The sequence below is a fragment of the Cydia amplana genome, chromosome 12, assembly GCF_948474715.1.
Source record: "Cydia amplana chromosome 12, ilCydAmpl1.1, whole genome shotgun sequence".
NCBI classification, from domain to species: domain Eukaryota; kingdom Metazoa; phylum Arthropoda; class Insecta; order Lepidoptera; family Tortricidae; genus Cydia; species Cydia amplana.
Window position 1 is genome coordinate 10334853 of NC_086080.1, and position 17900 is coordinate 10352752.

Sequence of the window (17900 nt, forward strand, 5' to 3'; positions counted from 1 at the left end):
CACATATTAATTGGTAAATAAAAGCCCATATAAAAAGCATAAAAGCTGTTAAACCGCGATCCAACTTCATGGAACTGCAGCAAGTGGCACAAATATGGGGCTGGCACGCCGCTCGCGCCCTGGGCGAGCTAGGTTCTCTTGCCAAATGTGCCATCCGATAACGCCAGAACATTGTAGCAAATTTACAACCACCCTATTAGCACTAAATCTAAACATTAACCCGATTCCGGTAACCAAACTTCACGGTTACTTGCCCGAAATATCGGTCACAGAAAACAGATATTTTAAGTCAACACTTCGCCGCTCTTGGCGAGCGCTCTTGGGTTATAAACATCTAAATGCAAGATAAAATAGGGTACGTATTGCTTGTAAACGTACGAATTTAAAATGGTAACCGCTGCATGTTAGTGAACAGATTTTATTCATTTAGTTACTTCATTAGTTATTTCATTAGCGCATCATGCACTCGTTAGATTAGAACATTCTCATTATGGAAGCACCTAATACTATGTGCAATAATTTTTACCAGTTTCTAGTCTAGTCATTAGTGACCGTGCCTAGGAAGAAGGCGGTCCCGGTTTCGCATCCCGAATAAGCCTTGCTTAGTTTAGGGCTAGGTTGATCTGTGTAAGATTGTCTTGACTTTTTAAATGTTGAATTATTTATCAACATTAATAAAATTTATATTATTTTCCAGGAATGACATCCTATAAGCTAACATTGTCAGAGCCGGTGATCCGAGACCGGCAGTTCACCAAGCCGCTGATGTGTGGCCCAGGCCCCTGCGATGTTTGGCCATCTGTCGCCGAAGCCCTGACCAGGCCCGTCATATCACCGATATGCGATGAATACTTCAATGTAAGTGTACCTTATAATAATAAGATACTGCTTTTTCTTAAATAGGTATTAGTAGTAATAGGTATTAGGTTGATATCTAACTAGTAATTTTTTTCCGGGCCGCAGAAAAAATATACTTAGGATTCATCTTTAGAATATTATTCGCCAGTGTCCTGGGAACAATGCCTCAGGCTAATTTAGGGCTAGATTTATGATTTATTTATTTATTTTGTTATTTAATCTCTGTTTTATTAATAAATAATTTCTCTTAGATTATTATTCACAACGAAAAATTACGCATGAATTAACACTATTTTTTTATTGGATACCTAATACTGCGTATAATTAATTTATATAGCAGTCATCCTAGCATGTTGTATTTCTTCAGGTAATGGACGACATTCGCGCGGGAATTCAATATTTATTCCAAACACGAAGCCCTCTGGTGCTCGCCATCAGCGGGTCAGGCCACACCGGCATGGAGACCATCATCAGCAACCTGCTTGCCCCTGGCGAGCTGCTTCTCGTCCCTAACAGGAGTATATGGGACGAACGCGCTACTAAAATGGCCAGTAGATATGGTCAGTCACAACTACATAAAAATATTTTTAAAAAAATATTAAATGTAAGTATATATGTAAATAACGCTGCCTGCGTGATGGGCACTCTACCAAGGGCTCAAAATTTTGATAGGCATTTTTAGTTTAGTTATTTTAATTGTAGTTAGTTTTCGTTTTATACCACTTATTAATAAATGAGTGTTTTCACTTAAAATAAAGAAACATCAATACTTACAGAAAAATATAACTCGCTGCATACATTAGCCAGTGTGGGATATGTTCGTGATTGTAATAAATTGGTGAACTTTGCATGAATGCATCTCAAATAATAATCCTTGTCAGTTGGTCAGTGACTTGCCTATTCAATAATCGCTATTTCGGAAGCTTTCAATAAATAGTCGAATATCATTAAATTTTTGGTCACGTATAGTTTAACAGGAATTACGCACAAAGCGCTCAGATCAAACTACCTATTCCGGGACAGATGACAAACGAAATGGTCGACCAGCGATTTTCAAATATTTTTTAAATTCGATAAAGCCGTATGCACACGCGTCACTTGTTCCATGCACCGCCGCAGAATATTTAACAGTGCTTCATGTTGCCCCATTGCTCGGAACACCCGACACTGCAACGCATGAACGGCATGAACGCCCACCAAAAATGAAAACCGTTACATAACTAAATCGCTTTAATACGTAGGTATATAATATACAAGTATCCTGGCACTGGGTATTTTGGCACATGTGCACACTTAAAGGTGACTAAGCAATTGATTTATTTTTTAGACAGTCATAACATACATTAACTTTTCAACCCATCTAACCTTTTTATTCAAACATACGACCCAATTTCTAGTCAACACGGTAGCTTATAGTAGTCGATTGCAACTCCAAATGTGATATGAGTGCAAGTCTCGAAACGTATATTTAAGGATTCACTGTATTGAACATTTGTTAAATCCCGTGCACCGTGCATCCTTGGATTCTCTTGATCTGAAGTATTTTGTTAAACTCAATGGAGCCTTTTATTTCGAAAAATGTTGCTCCAAAACTTAGCAAATCCTAATTTAATTCGATTTGGATCGATTTTACAATTTTTAAATCGCTGTATTCAAAAGCACTAAAAACAACATCGTATTTTTAAGATAATTTTACTTTTTCAGGTATTAAAGTGGAGACAATTGAAACGTCAGTACCGTTCACAACTTTTTCATTGGAAGAAATAGAGTCAGCATTGAAAAAGCTTCGTCCAACTGGGATGTTCGTCACACACGGGGACTCCTCGACGGGCACCATCCAAAGTTTGGAGGGTCTTGGCAAGCTCTGCCATAAGTAAGATTACTTTGATACCTTATATAATTTAATTTAATGTAGCTTATAGTTATCTAATCCAGATTTTGTTCAGAAGGTTCCATATGTTTTTTTAAACCAAACCGAAGTCTGTATATAATGGAAACAAGCAGTCCTTTACTGAGGAAGTGGTCTAATAAAAAAAATCGGAACCCGAAACTCGAATATACTTCCAAACCCATCTTCGTTCGGCTTTGTGAGTATTTAAGAATGGCATCAACGATTTTTTTTAAATTAAGGTATTATACATAGATTTAATTTGTAAATGACGCCACTTTGTCGTTCTTTACAAATTTGCTATCATCAACTGTTAATACATAAAGTACCGTTTTACGTGTTTGAAGAACTAGTACAGTTTTATTCCACTTAAAAGTGGTTAGTAGTGAGACGACACAATCCGGAACAAGCAAAACTTTTTCATGTGACCTCATTTCGACAAGTCGAAGTTTCAAACCATAGCGATCCCAGGTACAAATGGGCACAGTTGAACTATTTTGTTTCGTGTTGTTATTATCTCCTAGAGATTTGATATATCAATCAGGCCAACAATGGTCTTAAACTAACCGTGCCAATTGTTTGCAAACTAGATATTTTTCAATAAATACATATTACATATTACCTACTATTTAATCAACTGGCAATCCTAATCAGACTAATTTAAAATCTAGACCTAGACTATCCCCTCTGAATATCTAAGTGGCCAAACTCGAAGTGTAATTAGACTGTCTGCTACAATCTGAAAAGGTCTGCCCAAATACCTATAAATAGTTAAATACTTAGTGAAAAAACGCTCACCGACTCCCAGGAACACGGTAACTATTTTAGCCGGGCTTCTTTCAGTGCCAAACTAAAAAGAAAACGAACTTTCAGGAGAAAAACTCTTCGATTGCCCTCTGAGAATAGGGCACAAGAGGCTGAACAATTTAATTATATTCGCTCTCTCTTTTCTCCGTGACTTGACTTTTTGCGCGTCCCAGGTCTCCGGATACTGGGCGAGATGAAAAACTCTTTTAATTGTATCCTGAGAACGACTGCAATTAGCATGCAAAGCAAAATGGAAAGTGCACGGAAGATACAAACTTTCTGCAACCGCATTCTGGAACTTTCTTTTAAATGAACGTCTGCCGTTTTAATTTTATTACGTACTAGTGGCAGTTTTAAGCTAGGTTGATTAAAACTAACTAGTTTACAACTTACAGCAATTTTGTAACTTTTCACGTAGCGATGCAATCTTCTTTGTTACTACCTGTATTTACATACTCAGGCGGAACAGTGATGGTACTAAGCTATTTCATATATTGGAATTACAGCTTCTGATAAAAATGAAGTATTGGAGTGACCGGCCTTTTGTAAAAAATATCATGTGACCGATGAACTTTAAAAGCGTTATGTAGTAGGTATGATAAATTAAGGTGAGGGAACATATTATAACAATTACCAGATATCAGATCTTTATCACTGCATTTATCCTCTCATAGAGCTGCTGAAAATATCCCCAATTTGCTTTAAGAATTTAGCTGATTCTTTTTTCATCGAAGAGTTTAGATAGCTGATTCTTTCAGATCAGTAGGTGATGTAATGACATTGATATTGAATATTGTAAGAGTGACGTCCGTGATGTCCTATCAACGTATCAATTTGTACTAGGTATAAGTAAATTAGCTTTTTAGAGTCTTACTATACACATATAAGTTATTTTTTTTGTCTTTTATTCGTCGATGATGAAGTTTTACTATATAATTAACACGACACTATTATTTTCAGATATGGAACTCTGCTGCTAGTCGACACCGTGGTGTCTCTCGGTGCGGTGCCGTTTTTTATGGACGAGTGGGGCGTCGACGGCGTGTACACTTCAGGCCAGAAAGCGTTAAGTGGGCCTGCTGGCATATCACCTGTAGCTTTCAGCGCCCGAGCAGAGTACGTTACCTACCCTATCTCCTTGTAACAGTGAGGTTCCAACTAAATAGGTTTAGTCCTCGCGAGCCCATTCGTAATTGAAAAAACTACAGGAGGGTTGTTGCAGTAGAGTACGTGAAACCAATTGTACAAATGTACACGCTAAAAGCAGAGTTTGATTTCGGCCGAAGCTCCTCACGCTTTCACATTCCGGCCAAATTATTGTTTCATACCACATTCCTTATTTAATTTGCCGAAATTTATTCCCAATTTATTCCCATTGTAAAATAATTTAACTGAACGAATTTATTTGGTATCATCTTGGGTCGTCCCATTAGTTTTTCGTCAAATTCTTAAATTAGTCCTATTCTGCTTTCGTCACTCATTCTACATCGAAAACCACTGACGATTGTGACGAATGTAGAATGGGTGACGAAAGCAGAATAGGACTAATTTAAGAACTTGACGAAAAACGAATGGGACGACCCAAGATGATACCATTTATTTTGGCTTCAATAATCATTCGGTAAGGTAAACGTACTGGTGCTCGACGCGGTCCCAGTACATGTCATCTTGAGACTTAAGTCATTGTCAATAGAGGTGACAGCAGGGTGCCATCTATTGGGCATTAGCATGTCGAGCACTAGTACGTTTACCTTACCGAGTCAGTCTCCATAAGAAGCCAGAGCTTTTAACTCTGCAAGTCAATATCAATCAGCAGATTAATTATGCACACAAATTAGAACGGTGATTTTTCCACAGACACCAAACGGTATATACCTTTTTTCTACTCGTCGACTGCAATGCTTGAATTAAGACTTCGTATACCAAAGTGAAATCGCATACTTTTTTCACTATGGGACCCCAACTCAACTATAATATTCATTTCGATACTGTTTAGGCAACTATAATATTCATTTCGATACTGTTTAGGCAACTATAATATTCATTTCGATACAGTTTAGTCAACTATAATGAAATTGACCAATCGAAAGCGCGGAGTAAGTACCAGGGCCTCATGAGTTACGAGAGGGTGTCGTTGACCAACCGGCCGGGGGCGCGGGACGCGGGGGCCGGGTCGCGTACGAGTATGAAGGTATCGCGGCTGCTCGCGCATCTTAGCTGTATACTTTTGGTTTTTTTACCTAAACATATGATTCTTCTACTAGTTTTAAGTATTCTTTCTGTTGACTCGTAGAAAAAGTATTGTATACAATAGTGATATAATCAAGCTTTTCAATCTCGTACCTTCCTTAGGCAACTCAGCAAGCTTCGTTGCCTAAACGCGGTACTCGACTGAAAAGCTCTCCATTATATCACGATTGTATAAAATACTATTATGTAAATCTCCTAAAATCCCCTTGTACATTTTCCGCGCACGTAAATGTCACTATCAATCACGCTATCCCGCGTTGTTGAGCCAGAATGTTCTGCTTGATAACCCTATCGAGCACTAAAATTGGGGCACATTGGATAATAAAAAAACTTTTATGTGCACTTATTTTATACGCAATAAAAATATTCCACATTTATACAACACCCTCCAGCACGCGAGCCTTTTGACACCGATAAGAAAACCGAGGGCAAATACTATAAATGGAGTAATTGAAATAAGTAATCTAGTACACGACACGTACTTTGGGGAAATTGTAACGGTTTATTTCACGAAGCTGGTGTGAATGGAATAAATTATTGCCCCAGCTAAATACATGTAGGGGGAAGTTAGGGAGTTGATCCTTACGCCTATCGATCAGTACATTTTATTCCTAAAAGATACGAATTTCTCTTATGTAAGTATTTTTAAGAAATTCATTCCAAATAAGATCTTATTATTGTAACTTAAAGTGCGAGGCGGCCTCGCGCACGAAAGATTCCGTACCATTACGCAAAAGCCAGCAAAAAAACACGTTTGTTGTACGGGAGCCCCACTTAAATATTTATTTTATTCTGTTTTTAGTATTAATTGTTATAGTGGCAAAAGAAATACATCATCTGTGAAAATTTCAACTATCTAGTTATCACGGTTCATGAGATATAGCCTGGCAACAGACAGACAGACGGACAGCGCACATAGGGGTAAATTCACGATCTACGGGGCCAAAATTATTTTTGTGGTTTTTTGTATTTTTTAACGTTTTACGAAGTTGAAACAACTGTTACTTGATTTTTTTTTTATTGATATGGTATTTTTTTCAAAATTCTACTGATATGTAAAATTTTGACATCTGCACAAAAGCGGAAAAAATTAAAAATATAGTAAAATGTGTATAATAATTTATTACTGAAATAAAATCAGTTGCCATATTAAGCTACAGTCTCTGCTATGATGTTTTCTTCTTCGCTTCCAGAAGAACACTCGGGGTTCGGATCGGCAGGCAATAGCAATTCTATCGTCTCTGGCAGGAAAGTACTGTGCTTTCTTTTTTTTATTTTTCTCCTGCAGCTCAGTAAGGGGTCAGAACTCAAACGTAAGCGATTCAAAATATCCGTGTTGCAGCTTTCTCTCGTAAATTTCCTTGCGAAATTAAGTCGATAAGATCGGAAATGCTTGTTACGCGCTTCTGCAGCTTCTTCAGTCAGCTGTCCAATGGGTAGTAACGCATTTTTTATAATAACAGAACCATGGACTAGTATTTTATGCATCGTGGGCGTCATGGGATGCCATCCGTATAATTTGACATATAGTTCTGCTGTTTCCTTTGCGTAACTGTCATATTTTGCAGAGTCAATTTTGTGGCCACTTGATATCGTCTCTAAAATTACATTTAATCTATATATCAGCTCGTAACTGATTCCAGTTATATCTGATGCTACTTTTGGATCATCAAAAAACCTTCTGCTGGTGTTTCCATCATTAGTGTTGCCGAAATTTGCCTTTGGCATATCTACCAACAAGCCAGTTTCGTTATGAAATCTTGTCGGCCTGGTCGGTTTGCTGGACTTTCAGCAACGGGAATCGCGAAAGTGCCTTCTAGCCAAGAATGATTGTTTTTTATGAATCTGACTTCTTTATAATGAGCTTTACTCCATCTAGTCTTAAATTCTGACTTGAAATAAGCAAAATTGCTTTTAAATAATTCTATTTGATCATTAGTGCAGCCTTCACTAGATAAAAGTTTATCTCTTAAGGAACACAGTTTTTCTTCCAATGTAGGTAAATTTTTACTTTTGAAGAGATCAAATATGTGTTTTCTAGTCACGATCTTCATTCCTGACGTATTTGGTACATCTAAAACAAATAAACATGTCGATTAAACTCAATACAAAAAAAAAGTTAATTTTTGAGTAAAATGACGAATTATTTTTAAAGTATAAAAATTATGATTTGGCGGAAGCATGCGGAAGGTTTTTTTTTTAAATTCTAATAACCAAAACAATAGACTATAACATGCCATTAACAATTCTGCTCGATCTCACCCTATTGTATTACTTATTAACGAGTGAAGTTTTCTTTTTGCGAAAAATGACGCTCAAAAACAGTCTCTCTTTCAGAGCATTAACCTAGCCTTAAAAACAAATAAATAAAGCATATTTATATATTTGGTTATAAATTACTAACCTGCTGTTTCAGAATCCATGATTTTTTTCACTCACTTAAAAACAATAAACCACACCTTCAAAGTTTTGCTTTTCTAAGAGCGCCGAGAACAAGTAACGTACACGAAGTGACACGATCAAATTCCGACTGACGTGAAACGAATTAGAAAGTGCATACGAGGGTGGGGGGGGGGGTTGTTATCTAGCGGCTAAAGGGTCCTCTACCGCAGGTAGCTGTTATCGCAGAGGTATTTATTGTTTTGATAAATCGACTTTTGGCCGCGTAGATCGTGAATTTACCCCTTAGTGCAGCGGAGTCTTAGTAATAGGATCCCGTTTTTACCCTTTGGGTACGGAACCCTAAAAACCGTATTCATATAAATGCAAACTCAGGAGTTTTCATGAATAATATTAAGAAAGTTCTAATGTAGATATGGTTTGATTCCAGAGCAAAGATAAACAACAGGAAGCATGAGCCACCGTTCTACTTCGACATGAAGTTATTGGCTCAGCAATGGAACTGTTATGACAAGATCCGTGTGTAAGTATTTATTTAACCCATTTCCTTCCCGATAGATATTGCAATAACGATAGCTTAGAATGAATTGAAAGTTTTATCACAAGAGAGATGCTCGTAGACTAGCTAATCCCATCAAAAACATTACATGTAAAAAGGTACAAAAAAGTTTTGAGATATAATGTGAAACCAAGTCGGTTATTTTAATCAGTTCCAGGGGGTATTAAAACCGTATCAATATCCTTGGCCATCGTACAGCTGCATAATGACATAAGGATCATCGACACCTAATTGAACATAACACTAGCGCTAATTGCAGTTTGAGCATTACCAGGCATTACACATATTTACGAGTACGGTACGAGTAAATCATTATGTGCGATTGCCAAGTCATTATATGTATTACAAATTAAAGATATCTTATTGATACGGTTTTAACACCCCCTGGCACAGATTAAAATAAGCGACTTGGTTTCACATTATATCTCTAAACTTTTTTGTAGTAAAAGCGGTGCGAGACTGTCACCTTTTTACATGTAATGTTTTTGATGGGATCTCATCTCTTTTTGTAGACAGTCCTTCTTTTCGGATACTCATACCCATACTATGTATACACATGTCATATTTAAACACATCTTCATTCATACTCACATCGTACATCGTTGTGTACCTTTACCTACTATTTGTAGGAACTGCAACAGTAACTTTGTAATATCATATTTTTATATGGGATTACAAACTTACTTATGCAGTTCTTAGATCTTTAAAACGTGACTGATATTGCAATATTTTTAGGTTTTCTATGGCTTGATAAGCTAAAAACTACTTATGTTTAAAATTTGAAACTTGTGGGTATGCTAGAAGTATGAGATCGAGAATGATGATCGGTGAGTGTATAAGTGAGTGAGTGAGTGTGTCTGTCGAAACTAAGGAACTTTGACGTACAATAATTCTTAAACTACAAGTTCAGATTTAATGTTTTTGAAAATGTATCTTAAGCATGTTAAGCCCTATATGTCACTGAAAATTCAGGGTTCTAGCTTCAGCCAGCACAAAATTACAGGACGTCGAAAATGGCCTGAATCGCTTCGAGAAAAGGATGGTACGGCCGCATGCCTCTTTGTTTTGCTCGACTTGGCGAGGGCACTACCGTGCCCCCAGAATTTTTGATGCTGCACATAATTCGTATTCTTACCGGAAGTTTGTTCGCTTTACTTTGCTCCAAAATTCGAAAGTATGAGGGAAAAAGAGGGAGAGGTAGACCTATAAATAAATGGATAGTTAACATTAAAGACTGCACGCATACAAAAGACGCAGCCACCCTCCAGAGATTGGCAAACACTAGAGAGCTGAATGCCATGCTGACCGCCGACGCCCATTAGACTGGGCATGGCACCAGAAGAAGAAGGGTGAGACTTGAACTCACGGCCTCTGAGTGTTCAAGTCTCACCCAAGACAGTAATTTTCCCACTTTTAAATTTATTCTAAGCTTAATAGCATCGATCGCAGACGTTTCTGCTTGTTAAAAATTAAAAATCATAATGTATTGTTTGTCATAATTATTATTATTAGTCATAAAACTGAAACCGTTAACATTTCAGGATTTTCGTTAGGTTATCCTATAGATAGGTTAGGTTAGATTAGGTTTGTTTTATGGCAATCCTGAAAAGTGACGCGTTTCTGAACCAAATGAATTATGACTAACGAAAATTCGGGCAAACAATGCATTATGGCTTATAACTATTTGGGAAACAATAGAGATCCAGTTTTCGTATATAAAAACTTTTGGATCACAATTACCCAGTGGGGTTGTTCCTCGGTTTTAGGCACATTTTACGGTAACAATCAATGCGGAAATACAGGGCTGACGGTGACACATATTGGGACAAATCATCTTTACTCAAATCATTAATTCACTCATTCATTCCATTCGTGCCAGCTCTTGTGAATCGACCTGTACATACAGAGTGCTTCCTGTAATAGGAGCAATAAATTAAACTGTAGGCTGTACTCCTCAAACTGACCAACATTTGTTAAACAACTTTTGAAAATAACTCAGGTTTTGATTTTTATTAGACTTTAAAGTTTATTCTAAGACGCAATGTATTGCAAATTTTGTTATGTTTAAAGCGTGACAAGCAACGTCAAACACACTGATGATAAGATAAGATAAGATAAGATAAGATTTCTTTATTGTCAAAGCTGGTACATAGGTCTTATTAATATCAAAAAAGTCCATCAGCTTGCCCATTTCGGGCGTACAATTATAAACTAACCTAGTGCATGCAAAAAACAATAACAATAACATAACATCATAACGATTCATTGTCTATGTACATAAAATATTCATTTAAATTATAGAAACTTTTTGTTAACAGCCATTTCTTGAGCTTGTTTTTGAATCTAATCCCCTCTTGGGCCTTAATATATTCAGGCAAGTGATTAAATATTTTTATACCTGAGACATATGTGCTCTTGCTTAGTATAAAGCTAGACGACCTAACTGTACAAACATCATATTTATATTGCGATCTTATATTATTTTTTGAGTCACTTTTTTTCATAAATATGTCATTTTGTTCCTTAACCAATACACAAATTTCCAAAATATAGATACATGTCAGAGTTAATATTTCATTGTCTTTAAAAACTTCTCTAAGAGATTCCAGATGCCAAAGCTTAAATATTATACGCATGCATCTTTTTTGAAGAATGAATGTCGATTCAACGTTTACCGAATTTCCCCAAAATATTATGCCATATGTCAAGTGAGGATAAACATTTCCATAGTACGCCTTCTTTGCGACATCAGTTGAGGTTATATTGGCCAATATTGATAATGCGTAACATGCGCTAGCTAGTTTTTTATTTATTTTGTCTATGTGATGCTTCCAGTTTAGGTTGCTATCTATTGTGACTCCTAAAAAGTTTGTACTATTTACTTGTTCAACTTGTTTACTGTTCATAACTACATTAACACTTTTTGATACCTGTTTATAATTTAGAAATTGTACAATTTTCGTTTTGTCTAGGTTTACATTTAGATTTAAAGTAGACAACCAATCAATTACCTGAGTTAAGGTATTATGTAATTCGTTGGCTATATCTGACTCATTCTCTTCGGAGACAAAGATAGTGGCATCATCGGCAAACATAACACACAAGTGGTGAGCTATCAAGGGGAACTCATTTACATATACCAGAAACAATAGTGGTCCCAGCACACTGCCTTGCGGTACCCCTTGTCGATTTATTTCACAATCTGACTGCACTCGTTTTACTGTTTTAGTAGTCCTGTCATATGAATCTAATACAGTGACTTGAGTTCTTTTATCAAGATAGGTTTCTATTAATTTTAAGGCAACTCCCCGTATCCCAATGTGATCCAGCTGTTTAAGTAAAATGTTGTGAGTTACGCAGTCAAAAGCCTTTGACAGATCTATAAATAATCCGAATGAAGGTTTTTTCTTGTCCATATCTATCCATATCTGATGCAGAATTTTGAATACGGCTAAGGTTGTGTTTTTCCCTTTTTGAAACCCAAATTGATTAGCGTTTAATATTTTATACTTGTCAAAGAATGATGTCAAGCGATGCAATATAACTTTTTCAAATATTTTTGAAAAATTTGGCAACAAAGCAATGGGTCTATAATTGTTTAATTCCTGTTTGGATCCTTTTTTATGCAAAGGTCTTATTAACGCCTTCTTTAAATCGTCCGGAAAGATACCGTTTTCTAAAGTTAAATTGATTATATGTGTCAAGGGTTCCGCTATGTATTCAATACTTGCTTTTATTACTTTCATATGTATTTGGTCATGACCAGTGGTATTCTTACTTTTTAATTCTTTAACAATTTTCACGATCTCTTCTTTTGTCGTTGGTCTCATAAAAATGCTAGTTAAAATTGGCCGAAACAGCGGTTTATATTGAATGTCATTTTGTGTACTAGAATTATTAAAATTTATAAAGAACTTATTTACTGTATTTGCAATGTCAAGAGTATTTTCCAGAACCATATCGTTTATCTTTATAGACTCTACTGTACTTTTTATTGTGTTTGTTTGTGAGGTATTTTGTTTTATTATTTGCCACGTAGCCTTACTTTTATTCGTACTTTGGGTAATATAGTTTATATTTGTGTTTCTTTTCGACTGCTTCGTTACCATTTTCATGATCCGGCAATATTTTTTGTACTCATTTTTGACTATTTCATTCCCTGATTTTTGGGTTTGCAAGTATAGTTGCCGTTTCCGTTTGCTAGCTACAACAATCCCTTTAGTCTTCCAGTTTGGCTTTTTTTTGTGAGTAACTGTAATTTTTTCAGTCGGTATGCACAGGTCAAGAACAAGACTGAAAGTATCAATAAATGCTTTATAAGCATAATTTGGATCTGTTGAGGAGTAGACGTCTGCAAAGCTAATTTTAGAGATGTATTTTAGAAAAATTTCCAAATACTTATCTGGATTACGCGTATATATGTACCAATACCGTTCTTTAAATTCTAAGCCAGCTGGAACCGTAATAGTCTGACAAGTATGATCAGACAGTCCCAGGTCCAGCACTTCTACCTGACAGTTTTTTGCATTACTGAAAATGTTGTCTATGCATGTTAGTGAATGTGTTGTTATCCTAGTTGGTACTGAGATTTTAGGCTGAAGTTTGTAGGAATGGAAAGTATTTAGGAAAAGTTCAGTTTTATTGTTTTTCTCAAGAATATTAACATTGAAATCCCCCACGATAAAAATATTTTTATAGCTGTGTCTTTGCCTTGTCACTAGCTTGTTTAAAAGAAATTCTATGTTTACAAGAAAGACGTCGAGGTTACTATCTGGCGTTCTATATACACATATTATCAGATAGTTGAGACCACACACTGTTGCCCCACAACATTCAAAATGACGTTCTACCGACATTTTGGTTATCCAATCCAGCTCGCAACACTCTATTTCGTGTTTTGCATAGATTGCTACTCCACCCCGTTTTTTCCACTTGCGTGAGAAATGAGCAACTTTTTTATAACCGTCAATTTGTAAGATTTCAACTTCCTCATCTTTTAAAAATGTTTCCGTGAAGCAACAGATATCGATATCCTTTTCATACAGCGTTAATTCTAATTGTTCTTGTTTTGATTTTAAGCTTTGTGTATTTAGATGCAATATGACGAGGTTATTTTGTGTCTTTTTAAACATATTTTTATGTTTCTGCTCGAAAAAAGGTTTGTTGGTTTTGATGTTTTTTACTTACCAATGAGTATTTTTTTCCATTTTGTGCTTCACTGCCTTGTTTAGATTTGATTGCTTCAAACATTTGCGGAATTGTGGTGTTTCGCCATTTCCGTATTTTATCTACATTTTGTTTTTGTATATTTATTTTATTCGTACTCGCGAAAAATTCAGTAATACATTTTTGTTTTTGTTTTGTACATGGGTGATTTGTTGCTATTTGATTTTTTGAATTTATGCTATCTGTAACTCTATTTTTGTAACCAATGCGTAATATTTCCCTTAATAACCAGCCACCAGTGCGTTTTCGACTTTGTGTGTTATTATTATATTCAAAAGCTACGTAAGTTGTATTAAAAAAACTAGAACAAGCCTTACGAACCGAGTCATTAAGACTATGTACATTTAGATATTGATTGTGCCCAATCTCTCCGATTAACACATTTGTATTCGAAAGCAATGATAATTTACTCAGAAGAGTGGAATTAAAACTAAAGGGGTTCATGTCATTTGATCCGCCAATTATCAGTACAAAATCTGACATTGTAAAGTCTCTACATATAATATCACATGAAGATAAAACTTGCTCAATACGTGCATTAGGCTTAACAATAGCCGATACATTATAGTTGTCTCCTAGTAAATCTTGTAGTACTTTCCGAAGTCCCTTGCCTTGTTGATCGCAAAAAATTATCACTTTTTTTTTTGAAGTAAAGCTTGAGTACGTAGCATGCATATATGATGGATTTTTCCAGTTTGCTTCCTCATTTTTCTTTTTCCGTGTGTTCTCCCTGTTCAACTTAATTAAATCTGTCACATTTCCTACCTTTGTATTTGTTATCTCCACTATGTTTTGATTATTCGTCATTATGTTTCCTTCTGTCCTATTTACAGTGTCCGTGTTCTGTTCAATATTAGATTGTTCCGACGTTTCTGCGTCTGTAAAATTTAGCCTTGTCCTATTTATACTTCTGTGTCCTTTGATGAGTTTTGTAGGTGTCGATTTACATATTTGTGTTAATTTTTCAGTTTTCTTCTCATATGCCAAAAGCTGTTTTTTTAGGCCAACATTTTCCAACCCTAGATTTTCAATTTCCGTTTCAGCTGTTTGGAGTTGCGTTTCTAATTTAGTTATTTTAATTTTGTCATGTCATGTCATGTGTGATGTCAGCGTACATTGAAGGCAATATTTATTTTGTATGAAAAAGAGGAAGTCTAAAGGATTCATAATTTTTAAAAGTTGCTGAACAAATGTTGGTCAGTTTGAGGAGTACAGCCTATAGTTTAATTTATTGCTCCTGTTACAGGAAGCACCCTGTATATGTTTACTTACCATTATTTTCCAATATTATAGCTACCATCACACATTAAGTCCACCACTAGTGTGGGCGCTTCGACGATGCCTGGAAGAAGTCATCAGCGAAACTCTTCCCAAATCTTGGATCCGCCATGCGGCAGTCACCGCGCGCTTCCACAAACGTCTGCAGGACTACGGATTCGAGTTCCTCATCAAGAAACCAGAGGATCGACTGGCTACCGTCACCACCATTGCATTGCCGAGGGGATACGATTTAAAACAGTTCGTGGATCACATGAGAGCCAAGTGAGTTTCAACTGAACTTCAACGAAATGAATATTTTTTCACAGAAAAATGTGGTATACATTGTGGTAATGTGGTTGTATGCAGCCGCATATTACTTACTTAATCCAATTATTATTAACTAGCGACCCGCCCCGGCTAGGCACGGGTTAACAAATTATATATAAACCTTCCTCTTGAATCACCCTATCTATTGAAAAAACCGCATCAAAATCCGTTGCGTAGTTTTAAAGATCTAAGCATACAGACAGACAGACAGACAGGGAAGCGACTTTGTTTTATACTATGTAGTGATGATGTAGTGATTCACAATCTTACGGTGTCATATATACATTATACATAGTACCTACCATCGTATTTTAGTAAGTATGTAAAAGTCGATAGGTACTGGAGAAACAGTTTCAGTATCTGCGTTGTAAGCGTTTCGTCTAATCTAGGAATTATTCTTCTAATCTTAACTGCTAAATAAATTCAAGTATTTTTTTTCTGCTATGTGACTAGGAAAAGTTAATTACTTTCTTCTATATTTTATACACAATCTTATTGTTTTATAGGCACAATATCATGATAATGGCAGGCCTGGGACCTACCGTCGGCAAAGCTCTGAGGATCGGCATCATGGGAGTCAACTCTACTATGGAAGTGGCGGACCAAGTCGCGGACGCGATGGCAGAAACCATGCGAACTTTGACCAAATCATCACTTTGAGTCCCATTTGTTGTTTTTGATACGCACAGCGGGATTAGAACCCGTGACCTTCTGTCACATCGAGATTGATTGTTCTACTATTAATATGCTAAGAGGTTCTTACCGACATCTACCGCAAGAAGGCGTAAACTTCTTAAATGGTGTTAACGTGTCGTTTTTCATTTTCTCGTCAACTCTATTGACTGTTAATTGTTATAGAATGATCTCTGTTTAACTAGTAGTAACTCAAGATGCTCATGTAAGTCATTCATATTACGTATTTCAGCGAGTTATTAAAATATATGGGTTTTTACGCAGAAGTTTACAAATATTTACCAATTTATTATTGAGTTTATATTATAAATGCACTTTGCAACCATTTATACCGTAGTTTTTACGGTATTAGCAAAGTAGATCGGAAACAATTAAAACCAAGTTGACTGTTGTGTTCACAGGTAATTTATTTCTTTAACCGTACTGTTTACAAACTATTTATCGAGTTTAAACAACTCACGATATGTAAATTTAGGAAGAGAATAAATAAAACTTGTAAAGGTATAACGAAATGATTGATCATAATTTGGTTCAGTGTTTGAAGTCCTCTCCGTATGAGTAAACTCACCATCAAATATATTGGAGCGGCCAATGTGGTCACCAATAAAGTGCATATTCCGCTATATATTTTTGAGCACCTTGGCCATTCTAATATATCTAATGGCAACTGTACATACCTACATAAATATAACAGAAATATATTGGCAACACGATACAGTGGCCGTGTAGTGGCTATAATATTATTACGTCATTAGCCATTCAATAGATGACATGATAATTATAATAATTGTTAAATAATAAAACATTGCAGTACAAGCGAATTCATATCCTTTATGGCCATTAGTTTATGTTATTCGCAAGCCATAGTGCTACGTTCCTATTGTTAGATTAAACAAAAATTAAATCAAGATAACTCCTTGTGCCTTTGTTATAGATTGATATCCATATGACATCCACAAATAGCCGTAACATAAAATGTAATCACAAAATCGAATACATATTTTGATGGACTAGAACCCACAATAACGTGAATTTTGTTCTTTATACCTAATTTTTTTAAATCCTTAAGATAAAAGTATTACTTAAGTAACTTATAATGAATTGTAAAATGATCTCTCAAAATGGTTCTTGGATACCTGGCTCCCTCCTTCAAACATTTGGACTAGCTTCCTTAATTACGTAACTAATCGTTAACCTAGTAATTAATCAAACTAGTCGCTACCTACTTATTGAACCATAGCAGTGCAATCCGTATGTAATTAGTATAAAATAATATACAATGCAAAACATTAATTACTATATAGCAATTAAACATTAACGTAAAGTGATACCTAAATTATTTACACATTCACATTCCGGCGACGAGATGTCGGTCGCCACAACCTATCTGCACCTATTTATAACCTACGTGACATAATTACTTATAATGAATGAATAACAATAGCTGTCGCTTGAGGAGTCCGTGTGACTCGATTTCACGCACTGGCATACGTACACTCAATCAAAATTGACCTGTAGGCCACTGTACAAGCTTATCATAATGCCATAAATACGTCAATAAACGTTAGTGTGGCATGGTGCTTTTTCAGTTGAGACCGTGCCCTGTTTATCAAAAGCTTGTAACTTGTATTA

At 35.8% G+C, this 17900-nt stretch overlaps 1 protein-coding gene across 1 annotated transcript; it reads left to right on the forward strand.

Moving 5' to 3' along the window:
* Nucleotides 1–695: 695 nt before the first annotated feature.
* On the forward strand, nt 696–16261 carry LOC134652934 (alanine--glyoxylate aminotransferase-like). The gene is made up of 7 exons (XM_063508170.1): nt 696–858; nt 1226–1418; nt 2563–2731; nt 4514–4669; nt 8634–8726; nt 15282–15530; nt 16082–16261. The coding sequence occupies exons 1-7, from the start codon at nt 700–702 to the stop codon at nt 16233–16235; spliced, it is 1173 nt and encodes a 390-aa protein (XP_063364240.1). The 5' UTR covers nt 696–699; the 3' UTR covers nt 16236–16261.
* Nucleotides 16262–17900: the final 1639 nt, after the last annotated feature.

Excerpts from the sequence above, each read along its gene's own strand:
- LOC134652934 (XM_063508170.1), top strand. The coding sequence starts at position 700 with ATGACATCCTATAAGCTAACATTGTCAGAGCCGGTGATCCGAGACCGG. Across the intron at positions 4,670-8,633 it reads GCTTTCAGCGCCCGAGCAGA|AGCAAAGATAAACAACAGGA; the intron begins GTACGTTACCTA and ends GTTTGATTCCAG. Across the intron at positions 8,727-15,281 it reads TGTTATGACAAGATCCGTGT|CTACCATCACACATTAAGTC; the intron begins GTAAGTATTTAT and ends CCAATATTATAG.